The sequence below is a fragment of the Chionomys nivalis genome, chromosome 1 (assembly GCF_950005125.1).
Source record: "Chionomys nivalis chromosome 1, mChiNiv1.1, whole genome shotgun sequence".
Classification (NCBI taxonomy): Eukaryota; Metazoa; Chordata; class Mammalia; order Rodentia; family Cricetidae; genus Chionomys; species Chionomys nivalis.
In genome coordinates, this window is record NC_080086.1 from 30,288,721 (window position 1) to 30,314,862 (window position 26,142).

General features: G+C 40.0%; 1 protein-coding gene across 9 annotated transcripts in view; it reads left to right on the forward strand.

Moving 5' to 3' along the window:
- Positions 1-26,142, forward strand: part of Erc1 (ELKS/RAB6-interacting/CAST family member 1) — a 365,559-nt gene that overhangs the window by 43,981 nt on the left and 295,436 nt on the right. For all 9 annotated transcript variants that reach the window (XM_057764045.1, XM_057764072.1, XM_057764063.1 and 6 more), the window contains exon 3: positions 21,050-21,466. In XM_057764045.1, the coding sequence (XP_057620028.1) occupies positions 21,050-21,466 (417 nt within the window). The remainder of the gene's footprint in view (positions 1-21,049; positions 21,467-26,142) is intronic.

A 26,142-nucleotide genomic window follows, 5' to 3' on the forward strand; every position in this document is an offset into this window, starting at 1 on the left:
CACTGATTTACTCAATTCTTCAAACTTTCTGTTATACTTCTCATCCATTTCTATAAGGGCATTTTTTACATGCTGTTTAAGGGCGTCAATCACTTTCATAAAGTCAATTTTATCTACTTCTTCATGATTAAGGTGTTCATGTCCTCCTGTTGTGAGGTCGCTGGGTTCTGGTGGTTTCATATAGTTTTTCAGATTGTTGGGTGAATTCTTGCATTGGCGCCTGCCCATCTCTTTCTCCGAATGCTCCCCTATGGATCTTCTTTTACTGGATCAGGTCTCCTTGCCTACTGATGTACTTTCCCAGTGATGGCACCCTGCAGTGATAGCTCTCCTGGTGCTCCAGTGATGTCTCTCCTGGTACCAATATCAGATCTCCGTGCCCAAAGACGGCTCTCCTGGTACCCAGATTAGCTCTCCCACTGATGGCTCTCCTGGTGCCAAGATCAGATCTCCGTGCAGGTTGGGTAGTTCGTAAACAAAGGCCTTACCTTGCTTGGTGCAGGCAGGCCAGTGAACCAAAGGAAGTCTCGCCTGCCTACTTGCCCAGAGGATTTGCCCCCAGCGCCAGACAAACTGAGCTGGATGGTGTTATGTGCCCAAAGAGGAAAGGGGGCAGAAGGAAGAAAGGTTCTGGATGCAAGCTGGGTGGGACAAGAAGAGAGAGGCAGTATGCAGGGTGTAGAGCCCCTGCAGGGAGCCCAGGGAGTATAGGGTGGGGGATGAGGAACTTCAGATTTCCCTGTCCAGGGCTGCTTCCGCCGCCAGTCAGGTCACAAACTCACCCCGCTGCTGTCTCTCCTGGTGCCTAGATCAGATCTCCGTGCAGGTTGGGTAGTTTGTAAACAAAGGTCTTACCTTGCTTGGTGCAGGCAGGCTGGAGAAACAAAGGTAGTCTCGCCTGCCTACTTGCCCTGAGGATTTGCCCCCAGCGCCAGACAGACTGAGCTGGATGGTGTTATGTGCCCAAAGAGGAAAGGGGGCAGAAGGAAGAAGGGTTCTGGATGCAAGCTGGGTGGGACAAGAAGAGAGAGGCAGTATGCAGGGTGTAGAGCCCCTGCAGGGAGCCCAGGGAGTATAGGGTGGGGGATGAGGAACTTCAGAGTTCCCTGTCCAGGGCTGCTTCCGCCGCCGCTGGTCACAAACTCACCGAGTTTTATGTATCTTGCAGTAGTTCTGTCTATGAAAATGTTTTTGTAATGGTACTACTGCCAAATGTGTGTCTGGGTGTCGATAACCATTTTAGATGCTGCTGATAACTACTCTAGAGCACTTGGAGATACACTGTAGGTCCTTTTTGTTTTGGTGGGTGTGGTGTATGGATGTGTTCATGTAGACTTGTACATGTGTATGCTTTTATGTGGTGACGAAAGATTGACATTGGGCATCTTTCTCAATCGCTTTCTACTTTATTTTTAAGTTATTTATTTAATTTTTTGGAGGTTGGGCTGGCACATGATAGTGCATGTATAGTACCCAGAGGACAACTTGTTCTCTCCTTCTGTCGAGCAGGTCTGGGGATGAGCTTCAGGCTTGGTGGCATATGCCCATGCCTGCTGCGCCGTCTCTCTGTCCCTTCACCTTGTTTTGTTGTAGTAGGGTCTTTTATTGGATCTAGAGTTCATCTCTTCAAGTAGCCTCTCAGGCCAATGAGCTCCAGGGATTCACTTCTCTGCCTGCCCCCCCCCCCACACACACACATACACAATGGCTGTTTGGGAATTCAAACTCAGGATCTGGTGCTTGCCTGACAGGCACGTTACCAGTTGGCTCCTGTCTCTCTAGATGCTTTTGTATATATTCTTTAATTTTTTTTGAAATTATATAATTACATTTTTCCCGTTCACTCCTTTCAACCCTTCCCATATACCCTTCCTGTAGTGGGAGCTGCAGGCTGCGTTCCTGCCACCCCAGCTCCTGGTCGCCTGGCTAGCTTATGCCCTGAAATAACAACACACAAACTGTATTCTTTTAAACACTGCTTGGCCCATTATATCTAGCCTCTTCTCGGCTAACTCTCGCACCTGGACTAGCCCATTTCTAGTAATCTGCATAGCACCATTAGGTGCGCTTACTGGGAAAGATTCAGCATGTCTGACCTGGCGGCTGACTGGCGGCTGGCTGCATCGCGTCTGTCTCTGAGAGGAGCTGCCCTGCATCTGAGCTCACTTCCTCTTCCTCCAGCATTCTGTTCTGTTTACTCCACCCACCTAAAGGCTGGCCAATCAAATGGGCCAAGGCAGTTTCTTTATTAGCCAGTGACCTTCCTCCATCATTTCCCCTTTTTCTGTTTAAACAAAAAAAAAAAAGGGAAGGCTTTAACTTTAACATAGCAAAATTACATATAACAAAACAGTTATAAAGCAAGAATTACAGTTACAATATTTACATCTATTTTATTTTTTATCATAACTAAGGAAGACTATAACTATATATATTCTTTTTGGTTTTTTTTTTTTTTGGTTTTTTTTTTTTTTTTTTTTTTTTTTTTTTTTTTTTTTTTTTTTGGTTTTTCGAGACAGGGTTTCTCTCTGGTTTTGGAGTCTGTCCTGGAACTAGCTCTTGTAGACCAGGCTGGTCTCGAACTCACAGAGATCCGCCTGTCTCTGCCTCCCGAGTGCTGGGATTAAAGGCGTGCACCACCACCGCCCAGCTCTATATATTCTTTAACTCCATCAAAGACTCCAGAAGGATATAATATTACCTAAGCAAACAAGAAATAAGCAACTTTCAAACTCTAGAAATGACAGAGACATCTCGCTGCCTGGACAGTCACCCAAAGTTCCTCTGTACCATTGGGGCATCCATCTTCGGCCTACAGTCCCATAGTTTCCAGCAAACATTTCCATGAAGCAGGAAATTTCAAAGGCAATCAGTCACTATCTGCTGTGTCCTGAAGAATGTCTTGCAGACTCCTTCATGAATCAGGAACCCTGAAAGATCATCTCACCTTTAGGCAAGTTTAGCAGTCCTCTTTCTGCGGGTTCTCTGTGTCCAGTTTATACAACAGTCCAGGCAAGAGCAGTTTCTTGCCCAAATGGCTATCAAACTCCATAAGGATCCTCTTCGATGCCCATCTTCCTCTTGAAGTAGATTGGTGCCGCCAGGAGCAGAGTGTCTCATTGTCATGAAAAGTCCTAAGTTATTAAAACACTTAAAATGCCATATTTTATAATCTTTGAAAGATATGAACAATGCCTATCTAAAATATATCTATGTACATCTAGAAAATCTTAACTAACATGACTACAAGCTTGACTATTATTGATTATCTGTTAACAACCTATATACATTATGTTTTTACATAAACTATACAATCACAATACCTTAATCAAGAGCAGAAATACATATACATATAACAAAATTGACCTTAAATTTATATCAATAAAGTCAAATCCATACCGATGCAAATTATTCATATCTATATCATATCCCCCTTTAAATGTAAAAGAACATTTATAAACAATATTTGGGAACATGGGCACAGTTTTTTCTCTCCAAACTACTTCCTGCTGAATGGGGGCGCTGTTATTCAGATCTTTCATGGTGTAACCTGTGTACTAGGTTCTTCTCAGTTGGCAGTTGAATGAAGTAATTTTCTGAAGGTGTTCACAGCAACCTTTCAGGAGGGCGTGGTCTATCATACCATATTGGAATAGAAACAATCGACAGGGTCTCATCCTCTGTGAAAACAAAAGAAGATACTCCTTTCCAAAGCATCATGTCCTTAGATCCAAATTTTAAAGTCAAGGTATTTTCAAAATATCTATGTTGGATTAGTTCAGCAGCATTTATAAACAAATATCTTTTAGCAGCTGTTGCTCTTTCCTCAGCATTCAAACAATTCAAAGAGCATAATATCATACAGTATCAAGATTCTCTGTATATTTTCCTTCTTTGTGCAACTTTATTTTAACCTCTATTTCATTTATTTTTATTTTATATTCTCTGTATATTTTTGTCCTGGAATAACTCTGTAGACCAGGCTGTCCTTGAACTCTCAGAGATCCGCCTATCTCTGTCTCCCAGGCATTGGGATTAAAGCTGTGTCCTGCCACACCTTGAAGTCATAGAGGTCAATCTATCTCTGCCTCTCAAGTGTTGGGATTAAAGGTATGTACCACCACACCCAAACTACTCTCTTTTTCTTTTTTACTTTTAAGAACTTGAACTTTTAGCCTGCATATATTTTTAACACACTGTAAATCATTTAAAGTTTTCTTTGTCTTTGAATCTCTCTTTACTGTATATCTCTCTTTTTCTGACCACATGAGTCTTTAATTTACCAAGCAATATCAGTAGGACGAAAGCCATGGCTTTGACGGCTGAATCCAGCCCATTCCTTAGCTTTCCAGCCTCATGGCGGAGATACCGGCTGTAGCCATTTTTATTGCCGCAAGTCTAAGTCTATGGCGTTTCAAGGTCCCTGCCAGCAAGTAAGCTGCAATAGACAACACTCAATCCTCTCTCTGTAGTCGGCCCTCCTGCCTCAAACAGTCAGAGTTTGCCCTGGCTGGACGGACCAGAAAGCCCGCATTTTAAAACAACACAGGTTTTTTCCTGCTACTGCTGAAAACAAACAAGCATGCAGCCAGCTTTTATCAATACTATTTAAGTGTTTTGTGGCAGGACCTCTTAAGAGAGCTGCAGGGTTTTGCAGCTAAAGCTGAGTCAGGAAGCCTCTCTTAGATGAGAGCGCTTGCTTGCCTCTAGCAAGCAGAGCAGACCCAAGAAATTGCTGCTACCAAGAAAACATGCTTTACTTTATTCTTTCCCAAGCTTTCTCAGGCTTTCTGTGGATTTAGTTGTCCACACGTCTGGGCGCCATTCTGTAGTGGGAGCTGCGGGCTGTGTTCCTGCCGCCCCAGCTCCTGGTCGCCTGGCTAGCTTATGCCCCAAAATAACAACACACAAACTGTATTCTTTTAAACACTGCTTGGCCCATTATATCTAGCCTCTTCTCGGCTAACTCTCGCACCTGGACTAGCCCATTCCTAATAATCTGCATAGCACCATTTGGTGTGCTTACCGGGAAAGATTCAGCATGTCTGACCTGGCGGCTTGCTTCATCGCATCTGTCTCTGAGAAGAGCTGCCCTGCATCTGAGCTTACTTCCTCTTCCTCCCAGCATTCTGTTCTGTTTACTCCACCCACCTAAAGGCTGGCCAATCAAATGGGCCAAGGCAGTTTCTTTATTAGCCAATGACCTTCCTCCATCACCTTCCCTTGCTCTCTCTCTCAGATTCATGGCCTCTTTCTTTAGTTCTCCCTATGTGCAACCTGTTCAGTCCATATGATGTTACCTGTATGTGTACGGTCCCAGAGATGACCACTTGATACTGAATAACCAATTGGAGAGTCCTTCCCTTCTGAAGACCATCTTTACCATTCTCTGCATTCCCTGTTGTCTGTAGTGCTTTGTCAGGGATTGAGGCCCTGCCAGTTTTCTTTGATGTTAGCATGTTCATTGATGTTGTCATTGTTCAGATATTGTCTAGGTAGCCATGTTGATGAGACTTAATGGGTGTAGGCTCTGACATTCTAGGTGATACAGCCTCGTAGCAAACTTCCTGTCTCTGTCTTTCACAGTTGTTTTGCTCCCATTTCTTCCATGATCCCAGAGCCTTAGATACAGGAATTGTGTTGAGATGTAGCAGCCGGGACAGGACCCCGCAGGGTCTCTTGTTCTGTACATTTTGTTTGGTGTGGTTTGCTAGAATTGTCTTGTCTGTTGCAAAGATAAATTTCTGTGATGAGGGATGAGAACCACACTTATCTGTGGCTATAAGATCAAATATTTAAAATGTTGCTAATAATTATGCTGGCTTAATAAAACGGTAGTTGTAGATTCACCTCCAAGATTTATGACCTCACCAGCCCTGTGTGGTTGGATGGGTGTCCAATACCAGCATGGATTCCTCTTGTTAAGTGGGTATATTTATAATCTTCACAGTAGTCCTTTAGATAAGTGACGCTGTCTTCATTTATAGATGAAGGAACTGAAAATTAACAGAGAGACGTGGATTTTGTGTAGGTCTCACTTTTGGTTAGCAGCAGATATTTATCTGGTTACAAAGCCAACTAAAGTGTGATTTTGGTGTTTTCACTTAAGCACAAGAGAGTGAAATGTCAGTGCATGTTTAAAATATTATTGGGGCTGGAGAGATGACTCAGTTGTTAAGAGCACTTGTTCTTGCGTAGGCTCTGGGTTCAGTTCCCAGCACCCACATAGTGACTCACAACCATCCCTAACTCTAGTTCCAAGGGATGCAATACCCTCGTCTGACCATACACATATACATGTAATGAAAACACCTACACACAAAAATTTGTAAAAATACATTAAAAAAATTAAAATATTTATCAGAGAGACATCAGAGAGAGTTTGCGAACCTTTTTTGGGTTGCTTCTGATTGACCTGGATCAGCAGTTCATTCTTCAGTGACATGGTCCTGATGGGGAGGTACCAGGGGAGTGGAAAGTTAGAGAAGATTATAGGTGGGGGATAGTAAGCCTGGACAGACTTTGTCTTATGCAAGCAGGTTTATTAAGAAGTTTTAAAAAGTACATTAAGTGTAGAGACTGCATTAAAAAGTCATCCATGTTTTAATTGAAGAAGTAATTCCAAGAATTGAACTAGGATTATGGTAGGATCCCTCACTTTAGAGGGTTCATATTGAGAGAAGGGGTTGAGAGCATAGGAATCTGTTGAGATTTTTGAAATGTAACTTGAGTAGGTTAAGTATCTGTTCTCTGTCAGCACCTCATTGTCACATGTCAGTACTTTTTCTTTTTTCAAAGATTTACTCTATGTGTGTGTGGGGGGTGGAGTGGGTGGGTGCATGTGTGTAGTTAGGTGCGCATTAGTCCTGGAGCCCCTAGAGGCCACAGGAGTCAGGTCCTCCAGGAGCTGGAGTTACAGGAGGTTGTGAGCCAGTTGATTTTGATATTTAATTCTGGTCCTCTTAATTGCTTTTAATTGCTAAGCCATCTCTCCAGCCCTTCTTTGCTTGTTTTAATTAGGCAGAGAATATTAGATCAACAATTCCCAGACGTGATGTAGCATCTTTAAAAATATACACTTGTTTATCTTTTTGGTGTGTACTTATGTGCCATGATGTGTACGGTGTGCATGGTGTGTACGGTGTGCATGTGGGCGTCAGAGCATAGCTTGGGGGAATTGGTTCTCTCCTCCTGCCATGAGGGTTACAGGGCTCAACTCAAATCACCAAGTTTGGTGGTAAGCAACCTCATCTAACAAGCCTTTTCTCTGGTTCCAGATTTAATTATGCACACCAATAAAAATCTTAAAAGTAGGAAGAAATAGGGAATAATGAAAAGACTGGCCTGAGTTTGTTAGATAGAAACTGCATTTGCTGTTACTATTTCTTTATGATGGAAGAAATAGGGAATAGTGGTAAGACTGGCCTGAGTTTGTCAAATAAAAACTGCATTTACTGTTACTTTATGAAAGAAAAGATAGCAACATCAAAAGAGTTAGAATTGAATAAAGGATGGGTCTTTGCAAGAAAGTAGCTTTTAATATAGGGAGATAGGTGGCTAGTAGGTAAAATCTCTTGCTACAAAGTTTGATAACTCAAGTCCATTCCTGTGGCCTCTGTGCTGAAAAGAATTGATTTCTACAAGATTTCCTCTGACTCCCAAATGGATGGTATGGTATGAATGAGCTGACTGGAACGCTCTCTCTCTCTCTCTCTCTCACTCTCTCCCTACCTCTCCCCTCCCTTTCTGCCTTCCTCTCACACTTTCTCTCTTTCTCTCATACACACACTAAATAAATGTAATTAAAGTTGCAATGGCAATTTCCTGAGGGCTTGGTGGGAATTTGGCTATGGACTAGCTTTGAGAAGCATCGGTGTGTGTGGTAGGAGGCCATCAGATTATACTAGTGACCTGGGGGAGGGAGTTGTACTTCTGCAACTTCTGGTTTATGTTTAATTGGCAGAAAAGTCAAATTTGTGACATGAAGATTATATAAAAATTAAGTGTCTTTAAGACTTTATTGGAACAGTTGTGCTTATGCATTGTCTGCTTTCACAGGAAGCTGGTAGAGTGCACGTGACCTTCACAGAGCATGCTTATTGACATAGTGTAGACAAGAGGATTAATATGCTGTGTAGTGTCCCCACAGAAACGGGCCCTGTTTTATGTTCTCTGTATTGAGATAGGTAGTGTCTACTGTTAATTTATTGAAGTGGCAGCTGAGGCTAAAAGAGAGTGGGTATCCATGGTGACAGTGACAAGTGGCAGAGACAGAATTCTAGCCCAGAATCTGTGCTCCACAGCTCCGTATAGTCTCAGGACACCTAACATTTCTTTCCTTCCCCACTGAGTGTTTTAGAAAAAGGAAAGATTAAAGTATCTGTATATTGTAGCTGCCCACAGTTACCCTGAAGAATTGAATTCAATATTTATCACCTCATGATGTGTGAACATTTCGTTTTTGTTTGACTTCATGGGTTTTCCCCAGAGCTTTGTTGATTGAGTTGTTATACTTGGTGATATTCTATTTACTGAACTTTTGAACAAAAAGTGTATAATTTCTGAACCATGAAAGACTTCAGTTTTTATACCATTAGGATAATAAATTATCAGTTTGGGCAAAGGTAACTTCTGTTCTGCACCCTCCTCATAAATAACATATTATATTGTTTTAAAGGAACATAAATTTACCTCTTGAGTCATCAACTTAAAGTAAAAACATTTATTGAAATGCACACAGAAGCCAGGAGTGTGTGCCTTTGATCCTAGCACTAAAGAGCCAGAGGCTGTTGGATTTCTGTGGATTCAAGGCCAGCCTGATCTGCATAGGGAGTTCCAGGATGGGCAGAGACACTCCAGGATCAAATAGAGACACCGTTTCAAAAACAAAACACAACAAAATGAAATACATACCGAAGTAACAAAAAATAAAAATTTTAAATGTCATTCTTTTTAATTAAAAATTATTATTTTCATAGAGTACATATGCTTTATGTGCCAAGTCTGAAGGAAAAAAGATTAGGTTTCTGGTAACTGAATATTTAGATGGCACTATTCAAGCAAAACTCTATTCCTCTTGTTTTTTTTTTTTTTTTAAACATATTTATTGATTTATTGACTGGTTAAATTTTTTTTTTTTTTTTTTTTTGGTTTTTTGAGACAAGGTTTCACTGTAGCTATCAAGCTTGTCCTAGCCTAGCTCTTGTAGACCAGGCTGGCCTCGAACTCACAGGGATCTACCTGCTTCTGCCTCCCGAGTGCTGGGATTAAAGGTGTGTGCCACCACCGCCCGGCTATAGACTGTTTAAATTTTTTAAATTTTGTTAGTATATTTATTTGTTCGAAACAATTCTTTCAACAAAACAGTCCTATTATTGACCCAGATTCACTGTAAGTAGTGAATTTCACAGTGAACACCACAAGTGAGTCTGTGCAACAGACTGATTAAATTTTGTGGTGTGTGTATACGCGTGTGTGTGTGTGTGTGTGTGTATGAGAGAGAGAGAGAGAGAGAGAGAGAGAGAGAGAGAGAGAGAGAGAGCGCGAGAGCGCATGTTTGTGCCGTGGCGGTTGTGTGGAAGTTAGAGGACAACTTAGGAGTCAACTGTTTCCATCATGTGTGCTCTGGGGATCATACTCAGTTCATTGGGCTTGGTTGGCATCAGGCACCATCACCCACTGAGCTGTCTTCCTGGCCAACCTTTTTTATTTTGAGAAAATAAGGCTTTCAGAGGAGGAAAGCAGGTTTCAAAAAGCTGCTTGAATGGAAGAATATTTACAAATAAATTAGAATTCATAGCAATTTATATTTTACAAAAATGCTTTTAAAAATTCTTTTTTTAAAATTTTGTTTTTTGACATCTCACTTTAGAGCCCAGCATGGTCTTTGAACTTGAGATCTTCCTGCCTCAGCCTTTAGAGTACTTGGAATTGCACATGTATGCCTCTTTGTCTAACTTAAGTAATGTGCTAAAGGCAGCTTTCTTATATTCTAGATACTGCATAGATTGCTGATTTAAATAAAAAGAGGTTTTTGTAAGTTAGAGATAGATCTCAGTGGCTAAAAGCAGTTGCTACTCTCCCAGAGGACCTGGGTTCAGTTGCCAGCGTCCATGTGGTGGCTCACTATCCCTAGCTCCAGTTCTAGGGTTTCCAACACCCTCTTCTGACTGGTATGGGCACCAGGCACACATATGGTACATATTCATACATTCAGGCAAAACACTAGTATACATAAAAAAGAAATAGAGGCTTAATGTCTTCACTCTTTCTGTATTAAAGTGTACTGTATTTTCAGATTTAAAAGTAATAGGTGTGGTAGTAGTTGGAAGGCTGAGGCAGGAAGACTGTATAAGGTTAATCTGGGCTTCATAATGAGAACCCAGCCAGTCAGGAATGCATAGCAAGACCCTGTCTCAAAGAACAAAAACAAAAAGAGCAATAACAATTAATGTTGATTTTATTACCCAATAATTTTACCTTTTTAAAGTTGAAAAACCAAAGTAGGGTTTAAATGTAGATGTAGATGGGGCTACTGAGATAGTGGTGAAGGTGGAGTTTTGATTTGTGGGTTCATTTTTATCCTGCTACTTGGGAAGTTGATTTACTGAATAATTTTGAAAAATTTAGAACTTGCTTACAATTTTATATACAATGTATGTGTAAAACCGATGAGAAGAAATTGATTTTGTTCTTCTTTTTCTCCCTCCCTCCCTCCCTCCCTCCCTCCCTCCCTCCCTCCCTCCTTTTCTCTTCTCTTCTCTTCTCTTCTCTTCTCTTCTCTTCTCTTCTCTTCTCTTCTCTTCTCTTCTCTTCTCTTCTCTTCTCTTCTCTTCTCTTCTCCCCTTCTCTCTTCTTCTCCCTTCTCTCTTTCTTCCCTTCCCCTTCCTTTCCCCCTCGTCCTCCCTCTCCCTTGCCTCTGTATTTGGATGCTGGTGTTACAGGTTTGAGGCAGCATTCTCAACTCTGATCTTTGACTCCCTCTCTCCTCCACCCTTTCTCATCCTCCCCTCCTCTTTGCTTCTAGGTTATTGCTTTTTAATAGATAGGGTTGCATTGTTGTAATTTTCTTCCTCTTGTCTATTCCATTCATAATTTATCATGAGTAAAATTTGAAAACTACAGACCGTTAAGTAGATAGCTACAGTTAAAATCTAAAATTTGAGTGCCTAGATAGAGGTGGCCTGTTACAGTTCTTGTGACAGATGGCTTTCCCCTTTCCTTTCTCCTCTGCTGTTTTTTGGTTTTTTTTTTTTTTTTTTCCCAGAGAATAAATCCCATGTGTTCCCCATTTTGGCTCTAGTTGTTTTCTGCCCACTCATTGGCTTCAGAGGAACTTCAAATTGGATGCACCGGCTACTGGTATTGTAGCAGGAAGTGGATACAAAGTGTGACTCCTTGTGCCAAGTGTTCATTTATCAGAAACATTGCAGCTTCATAACATTAAACATTATTTCTTAGTCATTCTGAGTGAAGCTGAATTTTATTTCTTTTTAAGAACATACTTTGTAAATTTATTTTGTTTTTACTTATTTGTGTATGTATGTGTCTGTATGTGGGTATGTGCACATGTGTGCAGGTACCTGCGTTGGCCAGCGATATCAGATCGCCCTGGAGCTGGAGTTCTGGGTGCTGGGAACTAATTCAGTGCGAGCTCTCAGTGCAGCAGCACCCCCCAGCTCCAGAATGGACTAGGAAACTGTTGTTACACTTCTCTTTAGTGTGTGTTTGCATGCGCATGTGCCAGAGTGTGGGCATGGATGTCAGAGGACAGCTTGTGAGAGTCAGTTCTCTCCTTCCACCATGAGGGGCCTGGGGATTGAACTCGGGTTGCCAGCTTGGGAACAGGCATCTTTACAGCTGAGCCATCTTTGAGGACCTTCACAGCACATGCTTTTCAGTTGATGTTCCATAGTAGATAGTTTTAGTGACACTTTACAAAATACGTTTTTAAAATCTGAATTTTATATAATCAGAAATTTATGTTGTGTTGTGTTACATTGTATTTGTTCAGGGCACTGAATGAGTAGACCTAATTGTACTGACTGTAGTATGTAATGACAGCAGGAATTCTTTTGAGTTTATATTTGAGATAATCTTGTGTGGTTCAGGCTAGCTTTACAATCTTCTTGCCTAAGCCTTCTGAATGCTGGTATGAAGGTGTTTACTAACTGCCATGCCCAGCCATGACAGGAGTTTAATATTACAGAGACTTGATTGTTATAATTGATTCTGTGATGTATAGTATTGACTTTAAATTTATATTTGATGTTACAACTCTCAATTTATGAGTATTTGCCAAACTTTCAAGTTAGACCATTGAGTGATTGCTACTGCCGCCACCACTGCCATGCCTCCTCTTTTTAAATTTTTAAGACAGGCTATCCGTATGTAAGCCTAGCTGTCCTGGAGATGTGTCTGTCTCTGCTTCCTGAATACTGGGATTAAAAGTGTGCACCACCATATCCTCCCTCTCTTTCGTTTGCTTCTGTCTTACTTTTCTATTGATATGAAGAGAAACCATGTCCAAGACAACTTATAAAGGGTTAGAGTCCATGGCCATCATTTCAGGGAACACGGCAGCAGGAAAGAAGGCATATCACTAGAGCAGTAGCTGGGAGCTTCCATCTTGTTCTGAAAGTTGGAGTGAGGGAAGGAGGGGGAGAAAAGAGACACAGAGACAGACATTGGGAATGGCTTGAATCTTTTGAAACCTACCCCTAGTGACACACACTTCCTCCAGCAAGGCTACAACTTTCTAGTCCTTCCCAAACAGTTCTGCCAGTCGAGGACCAAGTATTTGAACATAATGAGTTGTGGAGAACATTCTCATTCAAACCACCACATCTCCCCTCCCCTCTCTTACAGGTTAGCCTCTATGGCAAGTTCCTGCCAGTTTCCTGAGTGCTAGATATGGCTCCTCGTAGGCTTCTCTTTTAAAATGTAATACTTATTTTGTTTTATTGTGATTTTTGTGTTTCAATTGGATGCCTTACCCCCCCCCCCTTAAATTTACTTTGTACTTTAACTATTTGACTCGCAAGTGAAAATACTTAATCTTGGAGAGTTCATAATTCAGCAGTTAGACAAAACGAGTGTTAGCTGTTTTTCTCATGATGTATCACTGCATGTTCTGGGAATACATTGTGATTATGTATGTGATTTCCCAATGAGAAGAAGGAAGAGATCTAATTGCATTCATTCCTATAAGATGACTTGGTATTTCAACATAGCATTGTCTAATTAGTATGTCAGTAAGTATGCATTGAGTGCTTGCCATGAATGCCAGCTAGCATGCTTGTTTTTTGAGGAATTTAAAAAAAGAAAAGCAGGGAGAAAGAGGAACAGATATGCACTTAAAGAGTTTAGAATCACGTGAACATGGAATATGCATATTGTGTTTATAAACGAGATTTTTGGGAGCAGTCAAATTCCAGAGTATTTTGACATGGGTACTTCAACAGTGTAGTTATTTATAAGTTGAAACTGTTTCCTCACATAGGTATAACTCTTTAAAATATGAGTGAAATATTTAATGTTAAAGATTTCCTTGAATTTCATGTTTTACATGTAAGAATATAAAATTAGTATATCTGAAAATATGTATTTCCCGCAATGTTGGTACTTTCAAATTACTGTAGTTTGTAGATTTTCATTATCCATTAGAGGGAACATGTAATATGTGTGTGTGTGTGTGCGCGCGTGCGTGTATGCATGTGTGTCTTAGAAGTAGTAGAGCTTCATTATAGCATCATTTTATCACAAACTGTGAAATCAGTAAGCTCAGAGATTACTGATCCAAGGAATGCAGAGAGATTCCCAATCTGTACAACAAAGATAATACTATATCATGAGGGAAATGTGGGATTAAATAAATTAAGATTCATGGAGCATTTAGGATTGGGAATTACATGTGGTAAGTACCAGTTCCTTGTTACTGTCTTCACTGTAGTCTCTCCTGTAAAGTTCATATTGAAACAGAAACCCAAAAAGATCTTTTTTGTGTGTTTTCTCAGTGTAGGATTATTGATTAAAAATTTTTATTAGTACTTTTTTCCTTGTAATGAACATGAATTTGTCATATAATAAAATAAAATATGCCAAAGACTAAGCTTAAGTCTGTACATTTATATGTCATTACAATCCAAAATATCAGAATTAATCACTTAGAATTTAGTCCATTTTTGAATGTTATTGAGTGAGCTGTAATACTTACTGTTTAGAATAATATCTGGGTGGTAGTGGCACATGCCTTTAATCCCAGCACTAGGGAGGTAGAGGCAGGTGAATCTCTCGGTTTAAGGACAGCCTGGTCTACAGAGTTGAGTTCCATGATGGCCAGGATTATTACACAGAGAAACTCTGTCTTGAAAAAATAAAAAATGAAGAAAGCAAACAAAATCCCCCAAATCCCCCAAAACCCAAAACAAAAACAATACCCCCCCAAAGAATAATAAACATGATGGGTGGGAGTAAACTTACAGAACCTCCTGTTCATATTTCTTCACAGTATTCCTTACAAATCACATAATATCAGTGCTTGTTAGAATGTAAGATGATTTTTATAGATTCCCCATATCCATGTATAGAGCTTAAATGAGAGCTGTTGCTCAATGGAGCTTTTATTTATCGATTTCAGGTTATTGGCTAAATTTTGCACTGTGCTGACTTTGAACTTGATCACATTCTAGAGGTAGGATGGAAAAGCAATTTTTTTTTTTTTTTTTTTTTTTTTGAGACAGGGTTTCTCTGTAGCTTTGGAGCCTGTCCTGGAACTCCCTTTGTAGACCAGGCTGGCCTCGAACTCACAGAGATCCACCTGCCTCTGCCTCCCGAGTGCTGGGATTAAAGGCATGCACCACCACCGCCCGGCATGGAAAAGCAAATTTTAAAGCAAGGAGATTTTACGTACAAAAGCAGTCACAAAAATATTGCTTAATAGTGTTTAAATGTCCCATATTAGTGTATGTTTCAGTGTTGAGCAAATTTCTTAGTCTACTAGTGGAAGTCAACATAGAGAGCTCATGTCTTGGTGAGTGCAAAGCCAAACTGAGCAGTCAGGACATAAAGAGTGGAGAAAGATTTCTTACCTGCAGCAGGCCAGGAGACCTGGGGAGTTATTTTCAGAGCAGTGCCCTCCTCTGACAAAGGAAGCATGTGATTTTATTCACCTAGCCTCTAAATATTCATAGAAGTGCTGGACCATTTCTAAATGTGCCCAGTTAGCGAAGTCCATTCCTGAACATGTTCAGTGTAAGATCATGAAGCACATGATTAAAAGATTAAAGTGATAGGCAGGATTGCTCTCAACTTGCTCTGAAAAGTTTGACTGCAAACAGTGGAAAGTCCAGTTCAAAGATGTGCTAATACAGCAGTTTGCTTCTGATATTGTCTGTCTTACTTACTGGCTAGCACTGGCCAGGAAACACTTTAGCTTATGGAATCCTCACATAGTTGTAATGAATGTATCTTGAATAGAGACCAACTTAATTACTGAGGAATTGATTTTGAAGTCTTTAGAAGGGTGTGTCCTTCAAGGAACATTGAGAAGGATATTGATCTGTGCTTGTGAGAAGAATATTGTATCTAGTTTCCTTTGTTATAAGCACATGTGTGTTATCTTTAGGAAGCAGATGTTGTATTTAGCATCCCTCCACAGCCTGTGTATCAGCTTCTGCCTCCAGGTTCCTGTCATGTTTGAGTTCTTGCTCTGGCATTCCTCGGTGGTCACTGTGATGTGGAACTGTAAACTAAAGTAAACCTTTTCCTTCCCAAGTTGCTTTTGGTATTAGTGTTTTGTCACAGCCATAGAAACCCTAAGACAATACTTTATGTTTATCACATATTGAAACCCTTCATCCTGCTCATACTATCATTATGATTTACAAGGAAATGAAGACTTTTGTATTAGTTCCTTTTCTCGTTGTTGTGACCAGCTACCTGAGAGGAAACACCTTAAGGGACGAGGGCTTCTTTTGCCTCGTGGTTTGAGATACCTATAGCAGGAAAGGCATGGCTCTTGGTTGTGGCCAATATCTTATTCTAATGCGCCCCCCCCCCCAGGGTTTCTCTGTGTGACAGCCTTGACTATCCTGAAACTAGTTCTGTTGACCAGGCTGGCCTTGAACTCGCCTCTGCCTCCTAGTACTGGGATTAAAGGTGTGTGCCACCACCGCCACCCGGTTTTCCCTTTTAGTTACAGCTTTAAAGATAGCCTATTTAATATAGGTTGCTGGCAAAATGGAATGTCAACATGCAGAAGAATGAAATTAGATATTTTTCACTGTATAATCATCTTTTACTATATAAAAATTAACTTAAATTTGATCAAGGACCTAATTTAAAACCTGAGATGATTTGGGCATGGATGTGTATATCTTTAATCTCAGTACTCAGAAGACAGAGAGAGGTGGATCTCAATGAGTTTTAGGTAAGCCCGGTCTACATAGAGAGTTTCAGGCTGGCCAGAGCAACACAATGAGACCCTGTCTCAAAAATAAATGTCTCAAAAATAAATATCTCAAAAATAAAAACAAAAATTCAAGCCTGAAATGGTGTTACTGCTAAAGGAACATATAGGGAAAACACTTGCCGTGAGCAAGAATTTTCTGAGTATAGAACAAAGGAAGTAGCAAAGGAGGTGATTCTAAAAATCAACAAATGAAATTATAAACCTTGTCACAGTGGGGAAAAAAAAACCAGTCAACAGAGCAAACAGACAGCCCACAAAATGGGAGAAAATCTTTACCAACTATACTGCAAACAACAGATAATAAAATTAGAATATATAAAGAGGTACAGATCCCTAACTGTCAATCAGTAAATGAGCTAATAACTGAGTAGATAGTTCTTAAAAGAAATACGGAAATTAATGGTGACATGAACATTAAATATTTTTGTTTATTTATTTATTTATTTTTGGACATGTCTTACTGAGAACATTAAATACTTTTGAAAGTGCCTACCATCTTTTGCCTTTAGGCAAATGCAAATTGTAACTGCTTTGAGACTGCATCTCGCCCCACTCAGAATGACTATCATCAAGAAAACAAATTACAGCAAATATTGACAACAGTGTGGTGAAGTGGAGCCATTATTTACTGTTGGGAGTGAAAACTGGTACGTTTAGATGGAAGTAAATATGGAGGCTTCCTAAAAAACTAAAAGAACTATCATGTGACCTTACTCTACCGTGTTTGCGCATATATATCCTGCCATAGAAATACTTTGACATCCATGTGTTTTTTTGCTCTGTTTACAGTAACAAGGAAATGGATTCAGCTTAGATGTTTATTGATAAATGACTAGATAAAGAAAATATGCTCTGTATATATGCACAATAATTTTTTTATTCAGCTATAAAGAAAAATGAAATTTGCAGGAAAATTGACAAAAATAGAAAATATGTATTAAGTGTGGTGATCCAGGCCCAGAAAGAGAAAATATCATGTGTTCTCTTTCATCTGCTGAGCCAGCTTCTAATTGTTAAATGTAAACATGTAGGTGGGAGCAGGTGCAGAAGAGCCAGGAAACTGGAAGGAGCTGGCTTCTGAAATGAGCAAAAAGAATCTGTAAGGAAGGAGTGTGGGGAGTGAAGTAGACCAGATGTCCTATGGAAGAGGAAGTCAGGGAGATACTGTTGCGGAAGGGTCATTGGGGATTGAGGAGTGGACTGGGCAGGGAGGAGAATCAACCCAAACCAATTAGGTATGAAAATGTCTTAAGGAAAACTGTATTTTGTAGGTTAAAATTTAAAAAGTTACTGTAAAAAGAATAGATTTTTAAAGGTTTTGTTCCTGTATAGAGAAATGTGAAATATCTATGTTGATGTTTTTTATATTTTCTTTTTAATCATGTGTTTAGTGTGTATTTTTGAGTGTGTTTGTGCACAGACAATACTTGTTCTTTACTGCCGAGTCAACTCTCCAGCCCCTTTATATTGCTCTTATATTCACTCGTCTGGTTTTATACTTAATTATACAACTGTTTTCATAATTTCTCACATTTTCCTCATACAATCTTTGGGTAAGGGTTTGTTTATTCACTTCTACTTTGTATTACTTTTTATTTATCTATCTTACCACATTGGTTAGCCCTTCTGTAAGATTTTAGCTTGATGGTATGGTGATAGCAGATGCCCCAGTTCTGATTTTAAAGTGGGTTCTTCTAAAATTTGTCCAGTTTCTTTTTGGGCCCTTTCCCCTCTTCTAAAATAGTTGGCAGCAGGTGGGTTTTTTGAGTGAGGTTGGGGAAGCAGTACTTTTAATAAAGTAAAGCTTTCTCAATTGTAGCCTGAAGTGGGGGTCTTGCCTTGTGTGTCACTGAAGGAATTGCCTCTGAGCAGAGCTAATGGAGTCAACACATCACTAGTTCTATCTTCCTTCTCCAAAATAGTAATTGTCCTGCCACAGTTAGTGTGTGTAAGATTATTAGCTTTAACTTAGATTACTTCTGATCTCAGTGAATTGATAATGTTAAAAAGACAGAGGAATAACCACACTTAGAAATCATTCTCCTCTTGAATTTAACTTTTAATAGATTTCTGTTTTGGACTCAGTAGCTGAGGCTGGTTTCAATTCTTCTGCCTCCCAGGGATGAGATTATAGGGGTGAACCAACACTCTTAGTTTAACATTTTCTTTTGCAGGGCTTTCTCTGAGAACTGTCTGTGTTTTGAGCAATAGGCTTTTGGGAATCAGCATTTCCATACATCTTTTTATTAAGACCACTAATACCCAACTGCTATTAAATATTTGAAATCTGTTGCTGGAACTTAAATGAATTTTGAAAATTACATTCATACATTGTGACACGTGGGCCTGCCTATTGGGAGTTCCCACAGCCCCTCAAGAAATTACACAGAGGTCTACATAATTTATAAACTGATTGGCCCATTAGCTCAGGCTTTGTACTAGCTCTTATAACTTACATTAATCCATTATTCTTATCTTTGCTTACCACTTGGCTCAGTACCTTTTTCAGTGGGGCAGGTCACATCCTGCTCCTTCTGTGGTCTGGACAGGACTGCGGAAAGAGCTTCCTTCTTCCCAGAATACTCCTGTTCTCATTGCCTCACCTCTACTTCCTGTCTGGTTTTCCTGCCTATACTTCCTGCCTGGCTATCAGCCAATCAGCGTCCAGTTAAAATATAATCGACAGAATATAGAACTGTCCCACACCAATACACTAAAATATCTGGTAGTTTATTTGTAATTTTATCCATGTTAGAAAACATAACCAATGATTTTTAGAGTTTGAATATTACCAGAAATAAAATTTACTGCTTGCTAAGCAAATAATACCAAAATCAGAGACTAAAAAGAAAAGACTATTTGTCTTTATATGAAAGCCAACCAAACAAAAAAACATAAATCTAGTCTGGAGCCAGGGCATAGCTAGGTGGTAGAATACTGGCCTAGCATGAGCAAGTTCTAGGTTTGATCCCTAGTACTATAAATGTGTGTGTGTGCGTGTGCACACACACATACACACTAGAGTCATCATAAGTGATCTGAGGAGACAGCTCAGTGGGTAATGGTGCTGCTGACAAACTGCTGGTGTTGGGTTTGATTTCCAGAACAATATGGTAGAAGGAGGGAACTGACTCTTGAAAGTTGTCCTCTGACCTCCATACTTGCGCCATAGCTGGCGCCCACATATATGCTCATGCTCTCTTTCCCTTTCCCTCTCTCATACACAGAGTAAGTAAAAATGCTATAAAAATCATAAGTAGTGCTAAGTGGCGAATGACACAATTGGAAAGATTTGTGGCATACACAGAAAATGAAAGTCTATTTTGCTAATGTTACGTAAAGAATCACCTCCGTACTAGAATACTGGTATCCTAGCTATTTTTCGGTTGCTGTGATAAAATACCCCAACAGTAGCAATGTAAAAAGAGGAGGGTTACTTTGGCTTACAATTTGAGGTGCAGTGGAACAGCTGGCCAGGTTGTTCCAAGTTGGAAAGCAGAGAGAGATACTAAAAGCTAGTCTCGCTTTCTCCTTTTTGTCTAGGTTAGAACTGGATGGAGCCTAGGGACTGGCACCGCTCACTCGTAGTGTGGGTCTTTTCACCTCCATTAACCTCATCAGTGACCTTTACAGGTGTGTCTGTTAGCTTGCCTCTTAGATAGTTCCAGATCACTTCAAGTCGACAGTTAACATGGTCACTTCTCAGTAAAATTGAAATGGTTTACCAAAGAATTACATTCACTCAGTCAAAGAATGTAATGTTACTTTGCCAGGGATTGGGAAAAAAGAAATATGGAGAGTTACTTATCAGTGTCCATAAATTTCCAGCGAAGCAAGATGAATAAGCTGTAGAGAGAGATTGAGTACAGCGTTGTTTGTACCTGCGGTCAGCAACAGCATTTTAGACCCTTAAAGCCCTTATGAAGATAGGGTTTATGTTAAGTAGTTTTTCTTTTTGATTCGTGTGTATCACTTTGCCTTAAACTTGAGATACTCCTGCTTTAGTCCAGTCCTCCAAATGCTGATATGTAGGGATATACTATTATGCCTGATTTTGGTGTTTGTACGTGCATTCATGAGTTTGTGTGGATGCATGTGATGATACTGAAGGTTAAATTATAATTAAAAAGTTATATATAACCACTCATTAAATACTAGTACTTGATAATTAATGTTTACAATAATTAAAAGTCATCTTGTGTTTTGAAATATTTTTGTATTTTGAGACAAATTTTGTTCTTATTCCTGATGATATAGTCTTCTCTGTCCCTTTAAGATACCTTCTATTAAATTTTGAGATGTCTAGATTGTGGCTTTTTTATTGTGGCTTATAAAAGTAAAGGACTGCCGTACTTATTTTCCTGATGGGAATAAGCACAAATTAAATTGCTGATAATTGTGGATTATTACCATAATTTTAAAATTTGAATTAAGAGAGAATAAGGTGAATACTAATTTGCTGAATGCAGATTTCTGAGAACCCTTACAGCTATTTTTAGCTGCCTGCAAGCTGCTCTGTCTTTGCTAATTGAGGGGAAAGCTCATTTTGGGTGTTTTTTTTTTTTGTGATGTTCCCAGCACATGCAGATGACGATCCAGGCTCTCCAGGATGAGCTGCGGATTCAGAGGGACTTGAATCAGCTGTTTCAGCAGGATAGCAGCAGTAGGACTGGAGAGCCTTGTGTGGCAGAGCTGACGGAGGAGAACTTCCAGAGGCTGCACACTGAGCACGAGCGGCAAGCCAAAGAGCTGTTTCTTCTGCGGAAGACCCTGGAAGAAATGGAGCTGCGAATTGAAACTCAAAAGCAAACCCTAAGTGCTCGGGATGAGTCCATTAAGAAGCTTCTGGAGATGTTACAGAGCAAAGGGCTTTCTGCCAAAGCTACAGAGGAAGACCATGAAAGAACAAGACGGCTGGCAGAGGCCGAGATGCACGCCCACCACCTAGAAAGTCTTTTGGAGCAAAAGGAGAAAGAGAATAATATGTTGAGAGAGGTGAGTGACTACCTTTTCTGTTACAGTTTCCTGATTGTCTTTTTCCCTTACTAATCAGAATCTTGACCTAGATAAATTTATGTGCTCTGCTGTGCTGCCGACTAGGAAATTCATCTTTTGTGTTTTAGCGCTTCACTGATTTCTTTCTTTTTGAATGGAATGACATCATCTGGCATATATGTTACTCATTAACATACCCACTCCTGTAAACCTACATGTGATTCCTAGGGGCTTCTGCGTCACTGGAAGGATGTAGGATTGTTTTAATTTGTTATTTGCTTCTCTATTTGTTCATAGAGACAGACAGCAAAACCAGAATCAGGAGAGCAGTTAACTACTGCTCAATTAAAAAATACTGGTAAGAGACAGTGCACTGCTACCTCAGTTCACCTTTTGGTGAAGCTTAAGCAGTAATGAATGTTTTCCTGTGGTTTCCCTGGAAACGTCTGCCTTGCTGTGAAAGATATGTGTTAAAAATCATTTGTCATGGAGGTGTAGCCAGAGGTGTGATATAGATGTTCTGGTGGAAGCTCAACCCCTAGCCTCCTCTTCCATCTCTTTCTGAACCTTGATGCAACCTAGAGAGCCCGGCAAAGAATGACCCCACCCCCAGAGATGCTCAAGACCACTCCCACATGGTATTTAAACTGCCCCCCAGAAAACAGACACATGGTTTTTCAGTCTCTTTTCCATCTCCTCTCTGGTGGGGGGTGGGGTGGGGGCAGGCTGGAAAATCATCTGGGAGCATTTTATCCTTTAAACCTGGGCTTTTTCTAATTCTGTTTGGTTTGGTCTGATTTGGATGGCTGCATTGGCAGAGAGGCTTATGGGGTGCAGAAACCAATAGAGGCACATTGTTTTAGAGGAAACAGACTTAGTCTGGCTCTGTGATTAGACCTCACTTTCTGAAGCAATGTCATTTTAAGAAGGCGTAAAGGAAGAATTCATCTTACCTGGAGGTGTTTTAAAAGCTGCAGTAGATTTTATAAATCTTGTATCTTAGGGTTTCTACTGCTATGATTAAACTCAATGACCAAAAGCAACTTGGGGAAAAAAAGGGTTTATTTTATTTACAGTTTATATCACAGTTCATCACTGAGGGAAGCTAGGATAAGAACTCAAACAGAGCAGGAACCAGAGGGGCAAGAGCTTATGCAGAGGCCACGGAGGGGTGCTGCTTACTTCCTTGCTTCCTATGGTTTGCTCAGCCTGTTTTCTTATAGAACCCCAGACCAACTTCCCAGTGATAGCACCACCCACAATGGACTGGGCCCTCCCAACATCTATCACTAATTATAAAATGCACTGTAGAATTGTCCACAGGTCAGTCTGGTGGGGGCATATTCTCAGTTGGGGTTCCTTCTTTCAAAATGACTTCTCACCTGTGTCAAGTTGACATAAAACTAGCCATTGCTTCTAGTTAAGACATAAAATTCATTTTAGCTTCCCTGGTGTTACAGGCACATACTGCCATAACCAGCTAACTTTCACATTTTAATGGGGGGTCAGGTGGGGATCCTCATTGTTAGGATGAGTCTGAATAATTCTTTTCAACATGATTTGAGAGGAAGGAAAATAAAAAACAAACATATTCAACTGGGCAGTGGTGACGCACGCCTTTAATCCCAGCACTTGGGAGACAAGGCAGGCAGATCCATGAGTTGGAGGCCAGCCTGGTCTACATAGTGAGTTACAGAATAGCCAAGGCCACACAGAGAAATCTTATGCTGAAAAAACAAAACAAAAAACTGACACTCTTTAAAAGTGAAAATGCCAGGTGTATGTAAGGAAAAATTATGGAACAGATACAAACTTGGGTATGTCTTCTTTACAACTATAATTTCCTGCTTTAGGAATTCTAAATTTTTTTGTGGCTTCTGAATATTTCAGCCTATCCCAGTAGTTTAGGAATTAATAAATGCCAAATAATCAAGGGCTATGGGGAAGCCACATTTTTTAGTCTGTGAACAATTAGAAATATATTGAGCTCAAAAATACTGAAAAAAAACCCCTGAGGTTTAGATAACCTTTTTTAAAATAATAAATTTTATAAATAAATTTTGTACATGATATGGGAAATTATATTCCCTTGTGAATATACCACAAAACAGTTCAAGGCTGCTATTTGTAACATAATATCTTATAAGAAATATAGTCATGCTACTTAAAATTATTTGAGGGCAAGTGGACACAGTGCCTTTGGAAATGCTTATTTATTTTCTTACTTTCTTCAAGACTTAGCTCACATGTCAATTCTGCAGTGAAGTTTTCATGTACATGCGTTGCATGTACATGTAGTAGAAGTGACCATATCACTGAAATCATACACATGTATTTCTTCAATGTTTACTTGCCATTTTACACTGAGGTTATATGCTTTCTGTCTTTGTTTAGGTTAGTATAACAAAAATACTATAGATGCTTGTTTCATGCTTCATAGTTCTGGAGACTAGGAGTCCAAAACCAGGTCACCAGTGCCAGGTGAGGACCCACTTCTTACTTTTGGACAGCACTCTTCCTGATATGTCAGTGGTAAGAAAGAGTAAGAGAGTCCCTTGGGGTCCTTTTAATAAAGAATGAGATTATCCTTAAAACCTAATTACTAAGCAAAGAACCCACCTCCTAATAATGTTTTGTTGGGGATATAGGATTTGAGCATGTGAGTTGGAGTGTCCAAATCACTTTTCCTTTTTGAGACAGACTCTTACTAACTAACTCTGGCTGTCCTTGGACATCCCCCCCCCAAAAAAAAAAAACCTCAAAGTTTCTAGATACAATATTATACATTTTTACCACCAGACCAAATAAATGCCTAATGAAATAAAAACTGAATGATGGTTTTATAGTCTGGTAAAGTAGCAAACAGTACAGTGAAGCATTCTGCTTACTAGTGAAGTTTTATACTGAAGTTGGGAAGAGGTAGGGATGGTTGTGCTAAATGGTGTTTAACAGTGTGGTAGTTTGAATATAACTGACCTCGATAATCTTGTAGGGGTGACACTATTAGGAGTTGTGGCTTTGTTTGCGTGGGTGTGGCCTTGTTGGAGGAAGTGTGTCACTGTGGGGGCGGGTTTTGAGCTTTCCCATGCTCAGCAATCTGCCCAGTGAGTCAATCAGCTTCCTGTTCCCTGCTAGATGTAGGTCTCTCGGTTACTCTTCCACCACCACCACATCTGCCTGTGTGCCTCTGTGCTCCGCACCATGATGATAATGGACTGAAACTCTGAAACTGTAAGCAAGCCACCCCAATCAAATGTTTTCTTTCTACGAGTCACTGTGGTCATGGTGTCTCTTCACAGCAATAGAAACCCTGACTAAGGCAGACAGCATTCTTGAAGTTTTATCTGTTTGTCCCAATAAGAGAAGGGAATGGAGGAAATCATATCAGTAATGGAAAGGATGGGGCTCAATTTTCATTATTGCAGAAATAATATATACATGTCATTTCCTTAAATTTATCGATTTACTGTATCTATCCTGGGAATTCTCTGGAAAGTCTGGGAAGACTTATGTAGGCAGGCGAGTGGATTTTGAGCCCTATTGGTGTGTCTGTAGTGCCAGGGCTCGGAGACACTGATAGGGCTTGAAGTTTAAGGCCGATGTGGCCAAGGAAAACAGAACGGAGTCTGGAGATGATGCAGTGTTGAGTGTGTGATGAATATTTTGAGATAATGACCATCATTTAAAAAATACGTAGTTATGTAAAATTAAGTTCTAGATGAAGTAAAGAACTACTTAAAAAGATACACTAGAAGAAAACCTAAACAAAACCCTTATTAAATCTAATCTTTAACGTGAAAGACTCCTTGCTATAGCAAGAACATTAATAAATTAAACATGTATATTAGAAGATATAATTTACAAAGATAAAGCGATACCCCAGGGCGTAGATTTTAACATGTGCCTTGACCTTACCTACAGACTAGTTTCTAAAGCAGTAAGAGGCTACAGGCACTTGCTCCTACTTTCTCTTTCATTTATTCCCTTACCCAACAATTATTAATTAAGCCCTTAGCGTGTATTTGATCTTATACATCAAATGGAGATAAATTTTTATGACCCGTGTCCTTCTAAGACTCCCAGCTTTGAACTGCATTAGCTTTGCAGTAGAGAGTGCTTCCCGTACTCTCATTCGGCATGTGTAAGGGTGGTATGCCTTGCAGTCCCGGGCTTCTCAGAGTTGGTAAATGAGAACAGTGAAAGAACATTTGTGATATCACCAGTACAGTCTTCTGTTTCAATTATGAACATGATTCTGTATACTCCACCAAAATTATAACTAAAAATTTGATTAAGTACTATCTTTTTGTGTTGAAGTTTCATTGTTGTTTGAACTTAGATTTTCTGTTGGTAATGGAATTATATATCCAATATTTGTCTGTGTATATGCCTGAAGGCCAGAAGAGGGCACCAGACCTCATTACAGATGGTTGTGAGTCACTATGTGGTTCCTGGGAATTGAACTCAGGACCTTTGGAAGAACAGGCAATGCTCCTAACCACTGAGCCGTCTCTCCAGCCCTTGGAATTATATCATTGCTTGACGTGCTATATTTTGTGCAGTGCTGTCCCTTTTTTGTGTTAGATGAGCGAGGACACCTGTTGGACAAGCGTGAATTACGGGCCACATTTGCTTAGTGCTTTGGTCTTGAATAGAGCAAGCTTCGAGAACTAAAT